This window comes from Delphinapterus leucas, chromosome X (assembly GCF_059928025.1).
Source record: "Delphinapterus leucas isolate spDelLeu-1000000601 "Yukka" chromosome X, BTC_Dleu_Yukka2, whole genome shotgun sequence".
Taxonomy (NCBI): domain Eukaryota; kingdom Metazoa; phylum Chordata; class Mammalia; order Artiodactyla; family Monodontidae; genus Delphinapterus; species Delphinapterus leucas.
Window position 1 is genome coordinate 482,243 of NC_143150.1, and position 21,513 is coordinate 503,755.

The 21,513-nt window shown below is 36.1% G+C and overlaps 1 protein-coding gene across 1 annotated transcript in view; it reads left to right on the forward strand.

Annotated features, from left to right (window-relative positions):
• Nucleotides 1–20,932, forward strand: part of TMLHE (trimethyllysine hydroxylase, epsilon) — a 67,942-nt gene extending 47,010 nt beyond the window's left edge. Inside the window, exons 7-8 of the mRNA XM_022566278.3 lie at nt 17,450–17,588; nt 18,326–20,932. Of these exons, the coding sequence (XP_022421986.1) occupies nt 17,450–17,588; nt 18,326–18,457 (271 nt within the window). The 3' untranslated portion in view covers nt 18,458–20,932. The remainder of the gene's footprint in view (nt 1–17,449; nt 17,589–18,325) is intronic.
• Nucleotides 20,933–21,513: the final 581 nt, after the last annotated feature.

Here is a 21,513-nt window from a genome sequence, read left to right on the forward strand (position 1 = left end):
ATGATGTTGAGCATTCTTTCATGTGTTTGTTGGCAGTCTGTATATCTTCTTTGGAGAAATGTCTATTTAGGTCTTCTGCTCATTTTTGGATTGGGTTGTTTTGTTTTTTGTTATTGAGCTGCTTGTAAATTTTGGAGAGTAATCCTTTGTCAGTTGCTTCATTTGCAAATATTTTCTCCCATTCTGAGGGTTGTCTTTTGGTCTTGTTTATGGTTTCCTTTGCTGTGCAAAAGCTTTGTAGTTTCATTAGGTCTCATTTGTTTATTTTTGTTTTTATTTCCATTTCTCGAGGAGGTGGGTCAAAAAGGATCTTGCTGTGATTTATGTCATAGAGTGTTCTGCATATGTTTTCCTCTGAGAGTTTGATAGTTTCTGGCCTTACATTTAGGTCTTTAATCCATTTTGAGCTTATTTTTGTGTGTGGTGTTAGGGAGTGATCTAATCTCGTACTTTAACATGTACCTGTCCAGTTTTCCCAGCAACACTTATTGAAGAGGCTGTCCTTTCTCCACTGTACATTCCCAACTCCTTTATCAAAGATAAGGTGACCATATGTGCGTGGGTTTATCTCTGGACTTTCTATCCTGTTGCATTGATCTATCTTTCTGTTTTTGTGCCAGTACCATACAGTCTTGATACTGTAGCTTTGTAGTATAGTCTGAAGTCAGGGAGCCTGATTCCTCCAGCTTCGTTTTTCATTCCCAAGATTGCTTTGGCTATTCGGGGTCTTTTGTGTTTCCATACAAATTGTGAAATTTTTTGTTCTAGTTCTAGTTCTGTGAAAAATGCCATTGGTAGTTTGATAGGGATTGCATTGAATCTGTAGATTGCTTTGGGTAGTAGAGTCATTTTCACAATGTTGATTCTTCCAATCCAAGAACATGGTATATCTCTCCACCTATTTGTATCATCTTTAATTTCTTTCATCACTGTCTTATAATTTTCTGCATACAGGTCTTTTGTCTCCTTAAGTTGATTTATTCCTAGATATTTTATTCTTTTTGTTGCAATGGTAAATGGGAGTGTTTTCCTGATTTCACTTTCAGATTTTCCATCATTAGTGTATAGGAATGCCAGAGATTTCTGTGCATTAATTTTGTATCCTGCTACTTTACCAAATTCATTGATTAGCTCTAGTAGTTTTCTGGTAGCATCTTTAGGATTCTCTATGTATAGTGTCATGTCATCTGCAAACAGTGACAGCTTTACTTCTTCTTTTCTGATTTGTATTTCTTTTATTTCCTTTTCTTCTCTGATTGCTGTGGCTAAAACTTCCAAAACTATGTTGAATAAGAGTGGTGAGGGCTTCCCTGGTGGCGCAGTGGTTGAGAGTCCGCCTGCCGATGCAGGGGACACGGGTTCGTGCCCTGTGCTGCACGAGAGAGGCCACAACAGTGAGAGGCCCGTGTACCACAAAAAAAAAAAAAAAAGTGGTGAGAGTGGGCAACCTTGTCTTGTTCCTGATCTTAGTAGATATGCTAATACATAGTCTTTTGTGTCAGCTCTCTTTCACTCACTTAGCATAATGATTTCAAAGTTCATCCATGCTGTAATATGTATCTGTTTAATTACTGAATAGTATTCCTTTATATATATCATATTTTGTTTATACATTCAACAGTAATGAACATTTGGATTATTTCTAGTTTGGAGCTATTCCAGATAATGTTGCTATGAACATTTGCATACAAGTCTTTATGTAGACATGTTTTTTTCATTTCTCTTGGGTAGATTTCTAAGAATGTAATTGCTGGTTCATATGGTAACTCTGCATTTATCCCTTTGAGGAACTGCTAAACTGTTTTCCACACTGGATGCACCAGTTAACATCCCTGCCAGTAATGTATGAGGCCTTCAGTTTCTCTACATCCTCACCAGCATTTGTTATTATCTGTCTTTGATTATAGCCATCCTAGTGGGTGTGAAGTAGTATCTCACTCTGGTTTTGATTCGCATTTCCCTGATGATTAATGATGTTGAACATCTTTTCATTTGTTCTTTCATTTTGCTTCTTGGCCATTTGTACATCTTCTTTAGTCAAATCTGCTGTTGATTTTTAAATTGTATCATTTGTCTTTTTTTTTCTTCCAGTTTCATTGAAATGTAATTGACATACAGTGCCATGTAAGTTTAAGGTGTACAGCATAATGATTTGACTTACATACATCATGAAATGATTATCAACAATAAGTTTAGTGAACATCCATCATCTCATATAGATACAACATAAAATAAATAAAAAAATATTATTTTCCTTGTGATGAGAACTCAGGATTTACTCTAACAATTTTAATGTATAACATACAACAGTGTTAGTTATATTTATCATGTTGTACATTACATCCCTAGTAATTTTTTATCTTACAGTTGGAAGTTTGTACCTTTTGATCATCTTCATCCAATTCCCCCTCCCCCCTCTACCCTCTGCCTCTGGTAACCATAAATCTGATCTCTTTTTCTGAGACTTTGTTTGTTTGTTTGTTTTTGAAGTGTAATTGACCTGCAACACTATGTTAGTTCCTGGTGCACAACATAGTGATTCAATATTTCTATACATTTCATACCCATCACCATGATAAGTCTACTTACCATCTCTCACCATACAAAGTTATTACATAATTATTCATTATACTCCCCACACTTTACATTTCGTACCCATGATTCATTTGTTTTGTAACTGGAAGTTTGTACTTCTTAATGCCCCTCAGCTATTTCTCTCATCCCCCTTCCCCTCTCCCATCTGGCAACCACCTGTTTGTTCTCTGTGTCTTTGACTCTGTTTCTCTTTTGTTTTGCTTGTTCATTTGTTTTATTTTAAAATTCCATATATGAGTGCTATCATATGGTACTTGTCTTTCTCTGTCTGATTTATTTCACTTAGGAGAATGCCCTCTAGGTCCATCCATGTTGTCACAAATGGCAAGATCTTCATTCCTTTTTATGGCTGAGGAATATTCCTGTGTGTGTGTGTGTGTGTGTGTGTGTGTGTGTGACATCTTCTTTATCCACTCACCTATTGATGGGGCCTAAGTTGCTTTCATATCATGGCTACTATAAACAATGCTGCAGTGAACATAGGGGTGCACATATCTTTTCAATCTAGTGTTTTTGTTTTCTTCATATACATACCCAGGAGTAGAATTGCTGGATCATATGGTAGTTATATTTTTAAGTTTTTGAGGAAATTTTCTACTGTTTTCCATAGCGACTGCACCAATTTACATTCCCACCAACAGTGCACGAGGGTTCCCTTTTTTCCACATTCTCTCCAACACTCGTTATTTGTTATCTTTTTGATAATAGCCATTCTGATAAGTGTGAAGTGATCTCTGTGTTTCTATACACTAACAATGAACAATCAAAAAGAGAAATTAAGAAAGCAATCCCATTTATAATTGCATCAAAAAGAATAAAATACCTAACAATAAATCTAATCAAGGAGGTAAAAGACATGTACCCAGAAAACTACAAGACACTGATGAAAGAAATTGAAGGTAATACAAATTGATGGAAAGATATACCATGCTCCTGGCTTAGAAGAATTAATATTGTTAAAATGTCCATACTACCCAAGGCAATCTAAAGATTCAATGCAATCCCTATCAAAATACCAATGACATTTTTCACAGAACTAGAACTATAATTATACAATTTGTATGGAAACACAAAAGGCCCTGAACAACCAAAACAATTTTGAGAAAGAACAACAAAGCTGGAGGTGTCACGCTCCTTGATTTCAAACTGTACTACAAAGCTACAATAATCAAAACAGTATGGTACTGTCATGAGAACAGACAAATAGACCCATGGAACATAATAGAGAGCCCAGAAATAAACCCGTGCACTTATGGTCAATTAATCTATGACAAAGGATGCAGAATATACAATGGGGAAAAGACAGCCTTTTCAATAAATGGTGTTGGGAAAACTGGACAGCTACATGCAAAAGAATCAAACTGGACTACTGTTTCACACCATATATAAAAATAAATTCAAAATGTAGTAAAGACTTAAATATAAGACCTGAAACCACAAAACTTCTAGGAGAAAACATAGGGAATATGCTCTTTGACATTGGTCTTAGCAATTTTTTTGGATATATCTCCTCAGGGAAGGGAAACAAAAGCAAAAATAAGCAAATTGGACTACATCAAACTAAAAAGCCTTTGCATAGCAAAGGAAGCTGTCAATAAAATGAAAAGGCAGCCTACTGAATGGGAGAAGGTATTTGCAAATGATACATCTGTTAAGAGTTAATATCCAAAATATATAAATAGCTCATATGACTTAACATCAAAAACAACTCAATTTAAAAATGAGCAGAGTACCTGAGTAGACATTTTTCCAAAGAAGACATACAGATGGCCAGCAGGCACAGGAAATGTTGTTCAACATCACTAATCATCAGGGAAATGTAAATCATTTGAATTCTTGTTGGTAAGTTTTATGAGTTCTTTAAATATTCTGGCTACAAGTTCCTTATTGGATATGTCATTTACAATTATTTTTCTCCCAGAATGTGGCTTGTCTTTTTACTCTCCTGTGTTCTTTGGTTGTGCTAGAGCTTTAAATTTTGATGATATCCAAATTACCTATTTTTTCATTGCTTGTGTTTTTCTGTCTTGTATCTAAGAAGGCTTTGCCTAAACTAACGTCATGAAGATTTACTCCTGTGTTCTATTCAAAGAGTTTTATAGTTTTAGCTCTTACATTTAGCTCTCTGATCCATTTTTTAGTTAATTTTTGTTTATGGTGTGAATTAAGGGTCCAACATTGTTCTTTTCCTTGTGGGTGTTCAGTTATCCCAACACTGTTGTTGAAGAGATTATATCCTTTCCCCTATTGAATGGTCTTTGCACCCTTATTGATAATCAACCAAATATATTATATATATTATTTTTAATCTTTTGTTTTCTTTTTGCCTGATCATTTTTTTTCTGTTCCTCCTTACCTACCTTCTTATGGATTATTTTAATACATGTTTTGAATTATACCTTAATTTATGCACCATGTAAACATTTTTTTCTGGGAGCTTTCAAGATTTTATGTTTGGTTTGCAGCAATTTGTCTGTGATATTCCTAGGTGTGGTTCTCTTTATTTTCTTCCAAATGGGAATTCTCTGAGCATCCTGAATCTGTAAATTTATGTATTTCACCAAATTTTGGTCATTATTTCTTCAAAAAATTTTTCTGCCCCCTTTTCTCTTCTTTTCTGGAACTCCAGTTACACACATGTCAGACCTTTTGATATTGTCCCACAGGTCCCTGATGTTTTATTCATTTTCTTTTCAAAAAGTTTTTAAATCTTTTCTTCAGATAGATCAAATGAAATTAGCCAGTTTTCAAATTCACAGACTGTTATCTGTCAGCATCATTCTGTTATTAAGTCCATGTAGTAAATGTTTTAATTCAGATGTTGTATTATTCAGTTCTAAAATTTACATGTGGTTCTTTTTTATAGTTTCTTTTATTTTTGGCTGAGAGTTTCTATCCCTTCATTACAAGCATATTTTTCTTTACCTCAATGCATGTAGTGAAAATAGGTGCTTTAAAAATGTTGTCTGGGGCTTCCCTGGTGGCGCAGTGGTTGGGAGTCTGCCTGCCGATGCAAGGGACACGGGTTCATGCCCCAGTCCGGGAAGGTCCCGCATGTCGCAGAGCGGCTGGGCCCGTGAGCCATGGCCACTGAGCCTGCACGTCTGGAGCCTGTGCTCCGCAACGGGAGAGGCCACAACAGTGAGAGGCCCGTGTACCGCAAAAAAAAAAAAATGTCTGATAATTCCAACATCTGAGATATATAAGGGCTGACCTTATTTGATTGTCTTTTTCCTTTGATAATAGGTCACATTCCTGGTCCTTGTTACATTGAATAATATTGAATTGAATTCTGAAGAATGTGAATATTATGTTATTAGAACTCTAGATTATATTTCTCTAAAGAATGTTGATTTGGGGTTTTTTTTAGTAGGCAATCAATTTAATTGTGCTCAGATTTCAAACTCCGTTCTTTGATAGTTCAAACTTCAGTTATTTTAGCTCTAGATGTAATGCTGGGAGTTTCTCTTGCACATGTGAAATTCAGGGGTAATCCACATATTTGGGTAGAGCTTATAAAGTTTTGTGCTCCTCTTCTCTGATTCTCTCCTTTCCAGGATTTCCTCTTCACCTTCTGGTGGCAGTTGATTCCCCAAGCTCTGTCGTTTGGTTCTTCAGGACAGAAAGACTGAGCGATTTCTTTTGGGGTTTTAACTGCCCTGTATGGTAAAGGCTGTAGCATACCCTCAGGCTACATGCCATGAAAATGGGAAACTCACCCAGTACAGTTTCTTTCTTTCCTCCCCTCCAATATCTGCCTCTACAGTACCTTTGGATAGTTGGTTTTTGTATTTTGTCCAGAGTTTTAAATTGCCACCTATGAGAGGAACAGGTTGATGTAATAGGAGTTTACTTAGCCATTATCAGAAGCAGAACACAGTGCTCAGTATTTTTTAATAAATAAAAACATAGCATGCTTAGGCATTCCCTGGTAGTTCAGTGGTTAAGACTCCACGCTTTCACTGCCACAGCCTGGGTTCAGTCCCTTGTTGGGGAACTAAGATCCTGCAGGGTGCATGGCACAGCTATATATATATGGCATGCTCTGTATATAAGTAAGCTTTTTCTGTAAATGAGACATTATAATAGGTGCAATACCTATTCACATTTTAAACCTTATTAAAACATTTTAGAGCAAGAGGTATTAAAATGCAAATATTTTGGTACAACTACTTACCTATCCTTCAGCTGTTATTATTCAAAGCTTAGTCTAACCCTGTCTTCCAAGTCTGAGTATAACTTACTGTGAAGACTTTCATGGTTTCTAGGGCTCATTTTTGTGGCTTGAGATAGTTAACTAGTGTTTATTTTAGCTAACATTATTGACCACCTATGTGTCAAGCACGGTGTTAGTTCATAATATATAATACTTCATATAATCCTGATAACCATATAAGGAAGTTATTATTCTCAGTTTTCTGATTGGGAAATTGAGGCTCAAAGTGATCAAATAGTTTCTCTAAGGTCACACATCTGAACTGGGATTGTAACAGTGATCTGTCAGAGTACAGTGCCCATCAAATGCATCTTCCGTTCAATCACTGAGCTCTCTGTACTTGGAAAATCTTTAATTTTCTGTCAACCAATAAGAGGAATAGTTTCATTAGGACTCCCTAGATATTCTTGTCAGATAACTATCTGCTTTATTTTCTTTCCCCTACTTCCAGGGCTTTCTTGCATCATATCAAAGCAGAAAAAAAACAAACAGAAAAATTATGCAATAATATAATGACATCACTTTGAGCAAAAGTCCAGAAGTCATCTTATTCTAAATATTAAAAAATTGCAAATCCATTTTACTAATCTGTAATAAACTTTTCCTGCTGCTTCTTGCTATCAGCCTTAGAAAACAACATCATCTAATATAATATAAATAGTGAATACTAGATCTCATGTGACCTTGGACAAATCTTATCTTTATGTTCCTTATCTATAAAGTAAGATAATAATTAATAGCTGTGCTACTTACCTCACAGGGTTATCAGGTAGAGGGTCAATGAGATTGTGTATATGAAAACACTTATAAACTTCAAATCTCTATTTGAAGTCAAGAGATCACAATCATGATGTGTAAAAAGTTGACCTTATGAATCAGCATACACAAGAATTAGATCATTGTTCTGCTCTCTGGTACTAACAATGAGTTAAAGTATTATGGAGACCTGATTTCAAAACCACTCTGCTATTTATAAACTCTGTGGCAGGTTTAACCTAAGTTTCAGTTGCTGCACATGTGAAAGGAGGCTAATACCACCTTCCCTTCTGGGGTGATGAAAGGATTAAATGAAATAATATTTGACCAAGTGCCTAACACAGCACTGAGGGCTTCTGGAAGTGACGGTGAGTGTCAAGACCCTGGTGAAAACTATGCTTCCTCACCCATTTTTCCCTGTGCGCATGGCTCCTTGAAGCCTGGGATGAAGGACTATTACATGCATTCTTTCATTTGATTTTCACAATAGCTCTATGAGGTCAGCTAAGCAGATGTTGTTATGCTCATTTTTATATGTGAGAAAACTAAGGGTATTGGCTCTGATTGTGCCATGTACTACCTAACACTAATGAATACTGTATGATGTCCAAAAAAGGTACCATTAAATGTTTTTTCTCTTTTAAAAGAATAGCTTTGGGGCTTCCCTGGTGGCGCAGTGGTTGAGAGTCCACCTGCTGATGCAGGGGACACGGGTTCATGCCCCGGTCCGGGAAGATCCCACATGCCACAGAGCGGCTGGGCCCATGAGCCATAGCCGCTGAGCCTGTGCGTCCGGAGCCTGTGCTCCGCAACGGGAGAGGCCACAACAGTGAGAGGCCCGCGTACCGCAAAAAAAAAAAAAGAATAGCTTTGGCAGTATCTATTAAAGCTGAGCATATACATACCCTATAACCCAGCAATTCCATTCTTAAATTTATATCAAACATAGATGAATATATATATATATATATTCACCAAAAGACAAGTAATAGAATGTTCATATCAGCACTATTTGTTTTCTTTTTCCGGTTTTATTGAACTATAATTGACATATAGCATTGGTATTAGATTAAGGTATACAACATAATGTGTTGATTGATATATATACATGTTGTGAAATGATTACCACAATAGTTAACATCTATTACCACTTAGTTACAGATTTTTTATTTCTTGTGATAAGAACTTTTAAGATCTACTCTATTAGCAACTTTCAAATATACAATGCAGTCTTATTAACTAATTAGTCACCATAGTGTACATTAGGCCTTATCTTTTAACTGGGAGTTTGTACCTTTTGAGCACCTTCACTCATTTCACCCACCCCACAACCCCATCTCTGGCAACCACCAATCTGTTCTCAGTTTCTATGAGTTCAGTTTTTTTATTCCACATATAAGTGGAATCATACAGTATTTGTCTTTCTCTGTCTGACTTATTTCACTTAGCGTAATACCCTCAAGGTCCATCCATGTTGTCACAAATGGCAATATTTCATTCTTTTTATGGCTGAGTAATATTCCAGTGTGTGTGTGTGTGTGTGTGTGTGTGTGTGTGTGTGTGTGTGTGTGTATTACCACATCTTTATCCATTCATCTGTCATGGTTACATAGGTTATTTCCATGGATTGGCTATCAGAAATAATGCTACATTTAACATGGGGGTGCAGGTATCTCTTTGAGATAGTGATGTCACTTCCTTCAGATATATGACCAAAAGTGGAATTTCTGGATCACATGGTAGTTCTATTCTTCAGTTTTTGAGGGACCTCCATACTGTTTTCGATAGTAGCTACACCAGTTTACATTCCCACCAACAGTGTACAAGGGTTTCCTTTTTTCCACATCCTCACCAACAATTGTTATCTCTTGTCTTTTTGATAATAGCCATTCTGATAGGTGTGAGGATATATCTCATTGTGGTTATGATTTGCATTTCTCTGATGATTACTGATGTTGAGCACATTTTCATGTACCTGTTGTCCGTTTATATGTCTTTGGAAAAAATGTCTATTCAAGTCCTCTTCCCACTTTTTAATTCAAGTCCTCTTCCCACTTTTTAAGGGTTTGTTTTTTGGGGTTTTTTTGCCATTGAGTTGTATGAGTTCTATATATATTTTGCATATTAACCCCTTATCAGATATATGATTTGCAAATATTTTCTCCTATTCTGTAAGTGGCATTTTCATTTTGTTGATGATTTCCTTTGCTGTGGGGAAGCTTTTTGGTTTGAAGTAGTCTCATTTCTTTATTTTTTATTTTGTCACCTTTGCTTTATTTGTCAAAACAAAAAATCATCACCAAAACCAATGTGAAGGAGCATACACCCTATATTTTCTTATAGGAGTTTTATGGTGTCAGGTCTTACAGTCTTTAATCCATTCTGAATTGATATTTATGGATGGTGTAAGATAGGAGACCAGTTCAGTTGTTTTGCATGTGGCTGTCCAGTTTTCTCAACACCATTTATTGAAGAAACTTCTTTCCCCATTGAGGATTCTTGCTTCCCTTGTCAAATATTAGTTGACCATATATATGCATGGGCTTATTTCTGGACTCTGAATTCTGTTCCATTGGTCTATGTGTGTGGTTTTATGTGAGTATCAAAACCATACTGTTTTGATATGATTGCTTTGTAATATAGTTTGAAATCAGAAAGTTTGCTGCCTCCAGCTTTGTTCCTCTTTCTCAAGATGTTTTCGCTATTCTGGATCTTTTGTAGTTCCACACAAATTTTAAAATTGCTTTTTCTATTTTTCTGGAAAATGCCATTGGAATCCTGATAGGGATTACACTAGATCTGTAGATTGCTTTGGGTATTATGAACATGTTAACAATATTATTCCATAAGCATGGAATATCTTTCCATTTATTTGTGTCATCTTCAATTTCTTTCATCAGTGTCTTATAGGTTTCAGTGTACAGATCTTTCACCTCCTTGGTTAGATTTATTCCTAGATATTTTATTCTTTTTGATACAATTGTAAATGGGATTGTTATCTTAATTTCCCTTTCTGATAGTTTGTTGTTAGGGCATAGAAATGAAACTGATTTCTGCATGTTGATTTTATATTTTGCAGTTTAATTTGTTTATTAATTCTAACAGTTTTTTGGTGTAGTCTTTAGGGTTTCTATATATAATATCACATAGTCTGCAAATATAGACAGCTTTACTTCTTCCTTTTCAATTTGCATTCCTTTTATTTCTTTTCCTTGTCTGATTTCTGTGCCTAGGACTTCTAGTACTATGTTAAATGAAAGTGGTGAGAGTGGGCATCCTTGTCTTGGTCCCGATCTTAGAGGAAATGCTTTCAGCTTTTCAGAGTTGAGTATGATGTTGGCTGTAGGTTTGTCATATATGGCCTTTATTATGTCTAGGTATATTCCCTCTATACTCACTTTGTTAAGAGTTATTATCATGAATGGATGTTGGATTTTGTCAAATGCTTTTTCTGCATTTATTGAGATGATCATGATTTTTAGCCTTCATTTTGTTAATATGGTATATCATATTAATTTATAGATGTTGAACCATTCTTGCATGCCTGGAATGAATCCCACTTGATCATGGTGTATGATCCTTTTAATGGACTGTTGAATTTGCTTTGCTAATATATTTTGAAGATATTTGCTTCTATATTCATCCATGATCTTGGCCTATAGTTTTCTTTTCTTGTAGTGTCCTTATCGGTTTTGGTATCAGCGTAATGATGGCTTCATTAAATGAGTTTGGAAGTGTTCCTCCTCTTCAAATTTTTGGAAGATTTTGAGAAGGATGGTATTAATTTGTCTTTAAATATTTGGTGGAATTCACCAGTGAAGCCATCAGGTCATAGACTTTTCTTTGTTGGGAGGTTTTTGATTACTGATTTAATCTCCTTACTAGTAATTGGTCTGTTCACATTTTCTATTTCTTCATGATTCAGTCTTGGTTGGTTGTATGCTACTAGGAATTTTTATCCATTCCTTCTAGGTTGCCCAAGTTGTTGATGTATAATTATTCATAGTAGTCTCTTATTGTCATTTGTATTTCTGTGCTCAGTTATAATATCTCCCCTTTCATTTATAATTTTATTTGAGTCCTCTCTTTTCTTGGTAAATCTAGTTATAGGTCTTGTCTATTTTGTTTGTCTTCTTTAAAAAAACAGCTTTTAGTTTCATTGATCCTTTTCTGTTGTCTTATTCATCTCTGTTTCATTTATTTCTGCTCTGATCTTTGTTATTTTCTTCCTTCTCCTAACTTTGGGCTTTATTCCATGAGATGTAACATTACTTTGTTTATTTGAGATCTTTCTTATTTCTTAGTGTAGGTGTTTATTGCCATGAACTTCCCTCTTAGAGCTGCTTTTGCTGCATCCCATAAGTTTTGGTGTGTTATATTTCCATTTTCATTTGTCTTAAGATATTTTTTATTTCTTTTTTGATTTCTTCTTTGACCCATTGGTTGTTCAGTAACATGTTGTTTAATCTTCACATATTTGTGGACTTTCTAGTTTTCTCCTTGTAATTGATTTCTAGATTCAATTACAAGTAATTGGGAAAAGTAGTTTGATATAATTTCTATCCTCTTAAATTTGTTGAGACCTGTTTTGTGGCCTAGCATGTGATTTGTCTTGGAGAATGTTCCATATGCACTTGGAAAAAATGTGTATTATGCTGCTTTTGGATGGAATGTTTTATATATATATATATATATATATATATATATATATATATATATATAAGTCCATTTGGTCTAATGTATCATTTAAGGCCACTGTTTCCTTATTGATTTTCTGTCTGGATGATCTGTCCATTGAAGTAAGTATGGTGATGATAAACTTCCCTACTGTTATTGTGTTACTGTCAATTTCTCCCTTTATGTCTGTTAATGTTTGCTTTATGTGTTAGGTGCTATTAAATTCAGTGCATAAATATTTACAAATCTTATATCCTCTTTTTGGATTGACCTCATTATCATTAAATTATAATCTTCTTTGTCTCTAATTAGTCTTTGGCTTAAAGTCTATTTTGTCTGATATAAGTTTAGCTACCTTTGCTTTCTTTTGGTTTCCATTTGCATGCAACATCTTTTTCCATCCCTTTACTTTCAGTCTGTGTATGTCCTTGAAGCTGAAGTGAGTCTCTTGTAGGCAGCATATAGATGGGTCTTATTTTTCAATCCATTCCAGCCACTCTATGTCTTTTGATTGAAAAGTTTAGTCCATTTCATGTAAAATAATTAGTGATAGGGACTTCCCTGGTGGTCCACTGGTAAAGAATCCACCTTCCAATGCAGGGGACACCAGTTCAATCCCTGGTCAGGGAACTAAGATCCCACATGCCACGGGGCAAGTAAATGCCCATATGCCACAACTACAGAGTCCACGTGCTCTGGAGCCCATGCACCACAACTAGAGAGAGAAAACCTGCACGCCACAACTAGAGAGAAGCCTGTACACTGCAGCAAAAGATCCCGTGTGCCACAACAAAGATCCCACATGCTGCGACTAAGATCCAGCACAGCCAAAAATTAAATAAATAAATATAAATATTAAAAAATAAAATAATTAGTCATAGATACGGTCTTATTATTGCCATTTTGTTATTTGTTTTCTGGCTATTTTGTAATTCCTTTGTTCCTTTCTTCTTCTCTTTGTCTCTTCCTTTGTGGTTTGATGATTTTCTGTAGGTGTTATGCTTAGATTTCTTTTCCCTTGTCTCATGTATTCATTATAGGTTTTCCTTTGTGGTTACCGTGAGGTTTATCTAAAACATCTTATATTTATAACAGTCTATTTTAAGCTAACACTTAAGTTCAAACACACTAAAGCTCTGTATTTTTACTTTCTCCCCTGTGTTTTATGTTTTTGACCTCACAGTTTACATCTTTTTACCTTGTGTAACCATTAACAAATTATTGTAGTTATAGTCATTTTTACTACTTTTGTCTTTTAACCTTCATACTGAATTTATAAGTGATTACCCACCACCGTTATAACATTAGAGTATTCTGAATTTAATTATGTATTTACCTTTACCAGTGAGATTTATACTTTCATACATTTTGTTGTTCCTAATTAGCACCTTTTCTTTTCAGCTTATATTGTAGAAGTCCCTTTAACATTTTTTGTAAGACCAGTCTAGTAGTGATGAACTGCTTTAGCTTTTGTATGTCTGGAAAACTCTGTATCTCTTCTTCAATTCTGGATGACAGTTTTGCTGGGTAGAGTATTCTTGATTGGAGGATTTTTTTTCAGCACTTTGAATATGTCATGTCACTCCCTTCTGGCCTGAAAAGTTTCTGCTGAAAAATCTACTGATAGTTTTATGAGGGTTCTCTTGTATGTAACAAGTTGTTTTTCTCTTACTTCTTTTAAGATTCTCTCTGTCTTTAACTTTTGGCATTTTAATTATATTGTGTCTCAGTGCAGGTCACTGGATTTACCTTCTTGGGAATCCCTGGGATTCCTAGATTTGGATGTCTGTTTCTTTCTCTAGATTAGGGAAGATTCCAGCCATTATTATTTTTTTTTTAATAAGCTTTCTGACCCTTTCTCTTTTCTCATTCTGGGACCCCTATAATGCAAATATTGGTCTGCTTGATTGAGTCCCATAATTCCCTAAAGCTACCTTCACCCTTTTTAATTCTTTTTTTTTTCTCCTCTGATTGGATAATTCCAATTTCCTGTCTTGGAGTTCACTGTTCCTTTCTTCCACTTTATCTATTCTGCCATTGAATCCATCTGTTGACCTTTTCAGTTCAGTTACTATATTTTTCAACTCTGTGCTTTCTTTTTTGTTGTTGTTGTTGAGAAAGTCACAGTTTAATAGGCAGCATATTTGTAATACTACATACAGTATGTCTGTTTTGTAAACATTGACATCCTACACTAAATGAAATATGTAAGTATATCAAATTTTGTTATTAAAATCAGAATCTGTTAAAGGTCCCTTAACACTCAGCTATTAACTGTGAACCCAAATGGCCCATGGTTAAACTCTGTGCTTTCTGTTTGATACATTTTTTTTTAATATTTTCTGTCTTTTTGTTTAAATTCTCACTTTGTCATGCATTGTTCTCTTAACCTGGTGTGAATCTTTTGACCATTATTTTGAACTCTTTATCAGATAAATCATTTAATCTCAGTTTCATTAAGGTCTGTTTCTGGAGTTTTAGCTGTTCTTTTGTTTATAACATATTCCTCTGTTTCTTCATTTTCCTTGATTCTCTGTGGTTTTTCACACTTCTCTCAGTTTTGACAGAGTGGTCTCATGTAGGAGATGAACCTTATTGTTCAGCCCAGCTCTACCTCTTGACTGTCTCTCAAACCTTTGTGATTGTCTAAGGTGCCACCTTTGTTTTTAGTGGCTCCTAGTAGTCGAGGGTATGTCAAGACCTGTCAGTGTCCCAAAGGGAAGGATCTCAGTCAGCACAGATGCAGGCTGATTGGAAGCCTCAGACAGCAGTTTTTAAAGTATACAAGTAGACCCCTTTCAGGGAAGGACTGGGAGCTGAGGGCTTCTGCTTGGCCTCTTTGCACTAAGCCATGAAGAGATAGCCAGTTAAGAAGTGTTTCTTTGTTTGCTACAGTCCTGTGGATTCTGTAACTCAAACCCCACTGGCTACCAGAGCCATGTGATCAAGGAGGGTGTCCCCTGTGCAGCAGTCACAAAAACCAGGTTACCAAACATGTATACAAGCTCATTCCAGGGAGACACTGGTGACCTGGAGTGGGCCAGAGGAAGAATGTGAAGATGGTGCCCACTGGCCTTTCCCATCTCCAGGGAGGATCACAGTCTGTCCATAGCTGTGTGCTAAATTAGAAGCCTGACCCTCAGGCAGCAGCTTTTAAGGTATGCAAATAGACCTCTTTTAGGGAAAGTTTGGGATATGAGTGTTTATGTCTGCTGTCTCTGTGGTAGGCCTGAGGGGGATAGCCACAATAAGTCCTCACAGACCTATTAAGAAGTGTTTCTTTGTTTGGTATAGTCTGTTGGGTCTCATGATTGCAAGCCCCATTTTCTTTCAAAGCTATGTGTTTTGGGGACCCATCCCTCAGGTGGAAGTCTTAAAAGTTGGGACACTAGATGTTGGGTTCAAACCCTTCAATCCTCAGGGAGAAGCTGGGAGTTGTGAGCTTCTACATGATTATATGTTTATATGTCACTGAATCAGGGGTAGGGCCATGGCGAGATTGTCTCAGCCCTTCTTATACATTCTCATTCACCCAATGTGTAGGAGTCGCTCAGTTAGTTTCTAGATTTCTTCATAGAGAATTGTTCCCTGTGTAACTGTAGATTTGCTGTGTCCATGGGAGGAGGTGAGTTCAGGAGCCTCCTATATTTCCATCATGGACCAGAACCTCCAGCACTATTTGTAATAGTTACAAACCAGAACTGACTCAAATGTCCATCAACAGAATGGATGAATAAATTGTGGTGGTATAGTCCCACAATAGAATTCTATTCAACATGAAGGATGAATGAACTATTGCCATATAGCACAATGATGATAAATCTCCTAAATATAATGTTAAATGAAAGAAGCCAGGCACAAAAGAGTACATACTGCAGTATTCCATTTATATAAAGTTTTATAAATAAGCAAAACTAATCTTTGCTGACAGAAGTCATGATGGTAGTTATCCTTGGGTGAGGGGAGAGACAATATGGGAAAGGGGGACAGGGAATGTTCTGGGGTTCAGGTAATTATCTATGTATTGACCTGGGTGCTAGTGAGATGGATGTGTTCACATCATGAAAATTCATCAAGCTTATGATCTGTGTACTTTTCTGTATATATAGTGTACTTCAGTAAAAAAAAAATTAATTTGCCTTAGGTAAAAAAGAAATCCAATATCTTAGCAAAGCTTTTTCAGTGGCTTCCCACAGTACTTAGAATAAAATCCAAAGTCCTTACCATAGCCTACAGAGCTATACATGATCTGGCCCATGGCTACCCTCCTCCACTTCACTTCTTACCATTATTCCCCTTGGTTACTCAGCTACAGCCACATGGCCTTCTCACTTGTCTGCAAACATAAAACTACTTTCCACCCTAAGACTTTGTACTTGCTGTTCTCTGCCTGGAACACTCTTCTCTCAGCTTGTCACATTGCTGGTTTCTTATCATACAAGTACCAGCTCAAATGTCACTTCTTTAAAAAAAAAAAAGTCCTTCTCTCAACAATCCTTCTGAAATAGACTTCCCAATATTTTTTTTATCATTTAACACTATTTTTTTCTACATAACATCTGTAACTAGTTATGTATTTGTTACTTGTTCATCATCTATCTTTCTCAATAGAATGTAAAATCCCCAAAGTCTGGGATCATGTCTGCTGTGTTCACCATTATATCTTTAATGCCTGACACACCACCTAGCACATAGCAAGTGCTCATGTAAATGTTAGGGTTGAATGAATGAATCAATGAAGATTCCTGGGTAAACTCTCTACTAGGCTGTAGCTAGGATTTCTCCCACGAAGGAAAACACCTGAAAAGTTGTAAGTCATCCTATTAAAAAGAAAGCTTTGTTAGTACAAACTCTTGCCAACCTCAGCTTGGTGAAGAGAAAGCTCAGATCTTTCCCCAGTGTTTCTATGAAATTTGGCCAAGGGAATGTTCTTTAGATAAAACATAATATTCTAAGATGGTAGAAACCAGCTAAAACTTTCTTCTATCCCCTATCCTCAGATTTTCCAAAAGAAAACAAAATATGGTCAACAGGCAGTGGAGCTCTTCTCTAAAATCCTATAGTCATGAGAGAACATTATTATTGTTACCTCATCATGGGACAAGTAATAAATATAGGGAAAGCTTATGTAAAATTGCTTAATAAGCAACAGATTTCTTTAACATGTGTTTGAGGAGATCTTTCTTTCTCACAATTTCACCTTAGGTACAACAACTATGACCGGGCTGTCATCAATACCGTACCTTATGATGTTGTCCATCGTTGGTATACAGCACACCGGACTCTAACAATAGAGTTGAGGAAACCTGAGAATGAGTTTTGGGTCAAACTAAAGCCTGGCAGGGTGGGTGCCAAACTCGAAAGATGTCAAGTAAGCTCGTTATACTGAAACAGTGAAGAATGAGTACTTACTGAATACGTGAGTCAAAATGTTGCAAAGGAAAAAGAGAAAAGAGTCCTCGGTGTTGGCCCTGGTCCTACCACTCACTCACTAAATGACCTAGAAGCAGGCTCTCCCCACTGACTCAGTGACTCTATTTGTATGATGAGGGGGTTGAAGGACTCCCTTTACCTTCTCTCTTCTCTGGGACCTTGATTCATTAATTATTTCATCCTCATGTCCCTATGGGCTAAGGGTCCTTCTGGCTTTATGATTCCTTTTTTTTTTTTTTTTGCTCTTGATATTTCCTCTGGATAAAGAATATCTCTAGCTTAGCATAAGACATAATGAAATAGTTTAACTCTTTGAGAACATATATAATAACAATTAAAGAGAAAGAAACAAAAGAAACCAATGATCTGGTTTGCTTTGATAAGAGAATAATTAATCAAGAAATAAAAGCTCCTCAAAGTTCAGGGCCTGTAACCTGCTGTTACCTTTGTTACTTCCATTTAGCCTACTACAGAGCTATGTACATCCTAGTTTCCAAATGTTTGTTTAATCTCAAAAGAAAAACACCTCATTGAATGTAACCAGAGAACAACCTAAAGCTTTTATTTTAAATGATCTCTTCTGATTTAGGGTTCCTTTGGTCTGGCCTTGTTCTGAGTGTTTTTTCTCTCTTTTTTTCCCACTCACAGGTCCTATTTATAGACAACTGGCGCGTCCTACATGGCAGGGAATCCTTCACTGGCTACCGCCAACTCTGTGGCTGCTATTTAACAAGGGATGATGTATTAAACACTGCTCGTCTCTTGGGTCTTCAGGCTTAAAATTGACAGCATTGGTATTATGAACACACCTGACAACCTGGCTACCAGCATTCATATCAGCAGAATAATATTGTGTCAATACCGACTTCAAATTGTCTCCTTACCTCATCACACAAAACAAAAGCCTCCCCTTTCTCTAATAGGGAAAACCTTGGAGAGAGGCTTCTGAGATAGCCAATGTCAGCCATCTAGTATGGTAGCTTTCTTCCCCAAGTTATAACATGGACTCATTTGGTTTTTGGACCCTTTGATGTAATTGTGGTCAATCTGCCTCAGAAATATAATCACCACATTGATAGAGAAACAATAATAGTCACTAGGTAAAAATTTGTTTCAACAGGATCTGTTAAAAAGAAATGCATTCTAGGAATAACAAAGTCTTAATAGGGCAGAGATTTGCAACATTTTTGGTCTTAAGACACCTAATCACTCTTAAAAGTTATTGAGGACCCCAAAGGGTGCTTGGATGTGGGTTGTGTCTATTGCTACTAATTGTATTAGATATTAAAACTTAGAAATGTTTAAAATTTAAGGACAAAAAAGCACACATCCATCAGCTGTCAGAGAGATGACATCATCACATGTCATGTAGCTTCTGTACATTCATCAGATAATTCGAGTGAAAAAGGCAATATCATCTTAATGTTGTTATTAAAAATTGTTTTTAATACACAAACCCACTAAATGGATCTCATGGACTGCTCTAAAGGTGTCTTTAGACCACACTTTGAGAACCAGTGTGCTAGAGGATACCTTAGGACAGTCCTTTACATAGGCCTATGGATTAAAGAGTTTAACTCGTACCCTAAATTTTTCTCTGTGGTCTCCTAGAACTACAGATATTGTAGGAATTGCTTCATATTACAAGCTCAGTGATAAGGTGGGAACTGAATACAGAGTGTTTTATCTTGTGAGAAGAGTTATCTCTATCTAAGTCATCTCTTGAGGAGTAAAACTAAGAAGTCACAATAGCTCCTGTGAAACAAACCCATCAGTTTTGTAATTCCGTGAGGGATAATTGCAGAAAGATTCTAGACGTTTCTGAGGTTCCATATAGTAATTCACACACACATGCGCATGCGTGTGTGCATACACACAAAACACAACAGAGGGTACAGAGGGTTAGTCTCTAAGATTGTTCAGGGAATTCATCACAATCGATAATGTGCCTCCAAAGAACTGGAGATTACTATCCAAACTTGCATTTTGGCTTTTGATGGAATTTAGGATACAATCTGTTTTCCTCCATTTCTGTTAATCGTTTTTTTCCTTTTTTTCCCCCATCTTAAAATATTATACATGTTAATTGCCAAGATTTGACTGGGTTAAGTATAATACCTTGTTTCTTTTATTTTTTTAATGGCTTTCCTTTATATGTGGAGAGAGAGAAAGGGAAAGGGAGACAGAGATAGAGAGAGACAGAGAGATAGGTGTGAGGTTTATTTTCCCTTGGCTTTCGTTGAAAGCGAAGCTGTACAATAACCACGTTGACTGCTATAAAATGATGAAAGACAGTCCAGGCTAGGATGTGCACAAGAGGAAAAAAGCATTATTAGTGAGGCTAGGAGTCACAAATCAAAGAAAAGTCAGTATTCTGACAGAGAATAGAGCGTAATCTGATGTTTTCAGGAAGTTCCTAGTTCACATTTAATAGTTTATACATTATTTTATTGACCCATCCAGTGCTCCAAAATATGTTCTCAAATATTTCTGCATTTTAATTGTACTATATAGGAATGTTTAGGGGTCTTCCATGAAGTGTGTTTTCCTCTTAGGCAAAGGATTGATAATTAAGTTCACGTCTTAAAGAGTGTACCCTTTAGCAATTAGAATAGAAAAGAAACAACAAAAAGTAACAACATTTTAACATACCGTCTTTTCTCTGTACTATTATGTACGCTTAAAATATGTTACCATTCATTAGTCTTCATCAGGATATTTACCTTTTTAGAAGTTTTACCTAAATTAGCCTTGAAAATTACACTATAACTGAGGTCAACATTGCTTTATGACAAGGAAAGAACATATTCATGGCCCTGGAGAGATAAGGACACAGATCAATCTTATCCCTTACTGAAGGACTCCCTTTACCTTCTCTCTTCCCTGGGACCTTGATTCATTAATTATTTCACCCTCATGTTCCTAAATTTTCAATCATTACTTTTCTACAGTGTACTCTCCTCAGAGGAAGAAAGAGGAAAAGGAATTATTTGAGTGTTGATGATGATCACTGACAACTTTCTATGTGAGAGATTTCTTTTTCACATCTCTTTCTGGTGTCCCTGAAAATGTAAGCATGGGTGTGTGTCAACCAAGCTCACTGTAGAGTCACTTTTACCTTTTGCTATAGTGGGATGGGATCAGTAGAGAGTCAAGAGCACAGCACCTAATATGGTGTTATAGCACCTAACATAATCATTTCATAATATGGATTTGTTGTAATGAAAATAAATTAATGAATTCTTTTCAAACAAACTCACCAGAAAATATCACATTCTCTGTATGTCTTTTTGTGTTTGGCAGTTAACTGGTGCTGAATTTTGTTCACCTTCATCTAGAGAGACCAAGCATTCAAGTGTGCGCAAACTGAGAGGGGTTTCCTGGGCTGCAGAACTTATAGTTTTAAGACTGGGAAAGTCCCACACAAATCATGACTGTTGGTCCTTCCTTCTTGCTGCTAGCTGCATTTTGCTCTTCAGTTTTCTCTTCTTCAGTTTAAAATGAAGGCCTTGGACTAAGTAGCATCTAAAGGCTGTGCCATTCTATAATTTTGTTTGGCCTCTCATCGCTTAAGTTTTCTTATATGGGTACAGTAAGGAAAATACCTACCCTACAGGGTTTTGTGACAAATTTCTGATTATTAACTAAGATGTTTGTGGCACATAATAATGACCAATAATAATAGCTAACTCTTACATAGTGCTTGCTATGTGCCAGACACAGTTCTAAGTGCTTTTAATACCCACAGCAACCCTATCCCCATTTTAGAAATAAACAAATACAGACAATGAGAGATTAAGTGGCTTACCCAAGATCACATAGCTAAATAAGTGTCA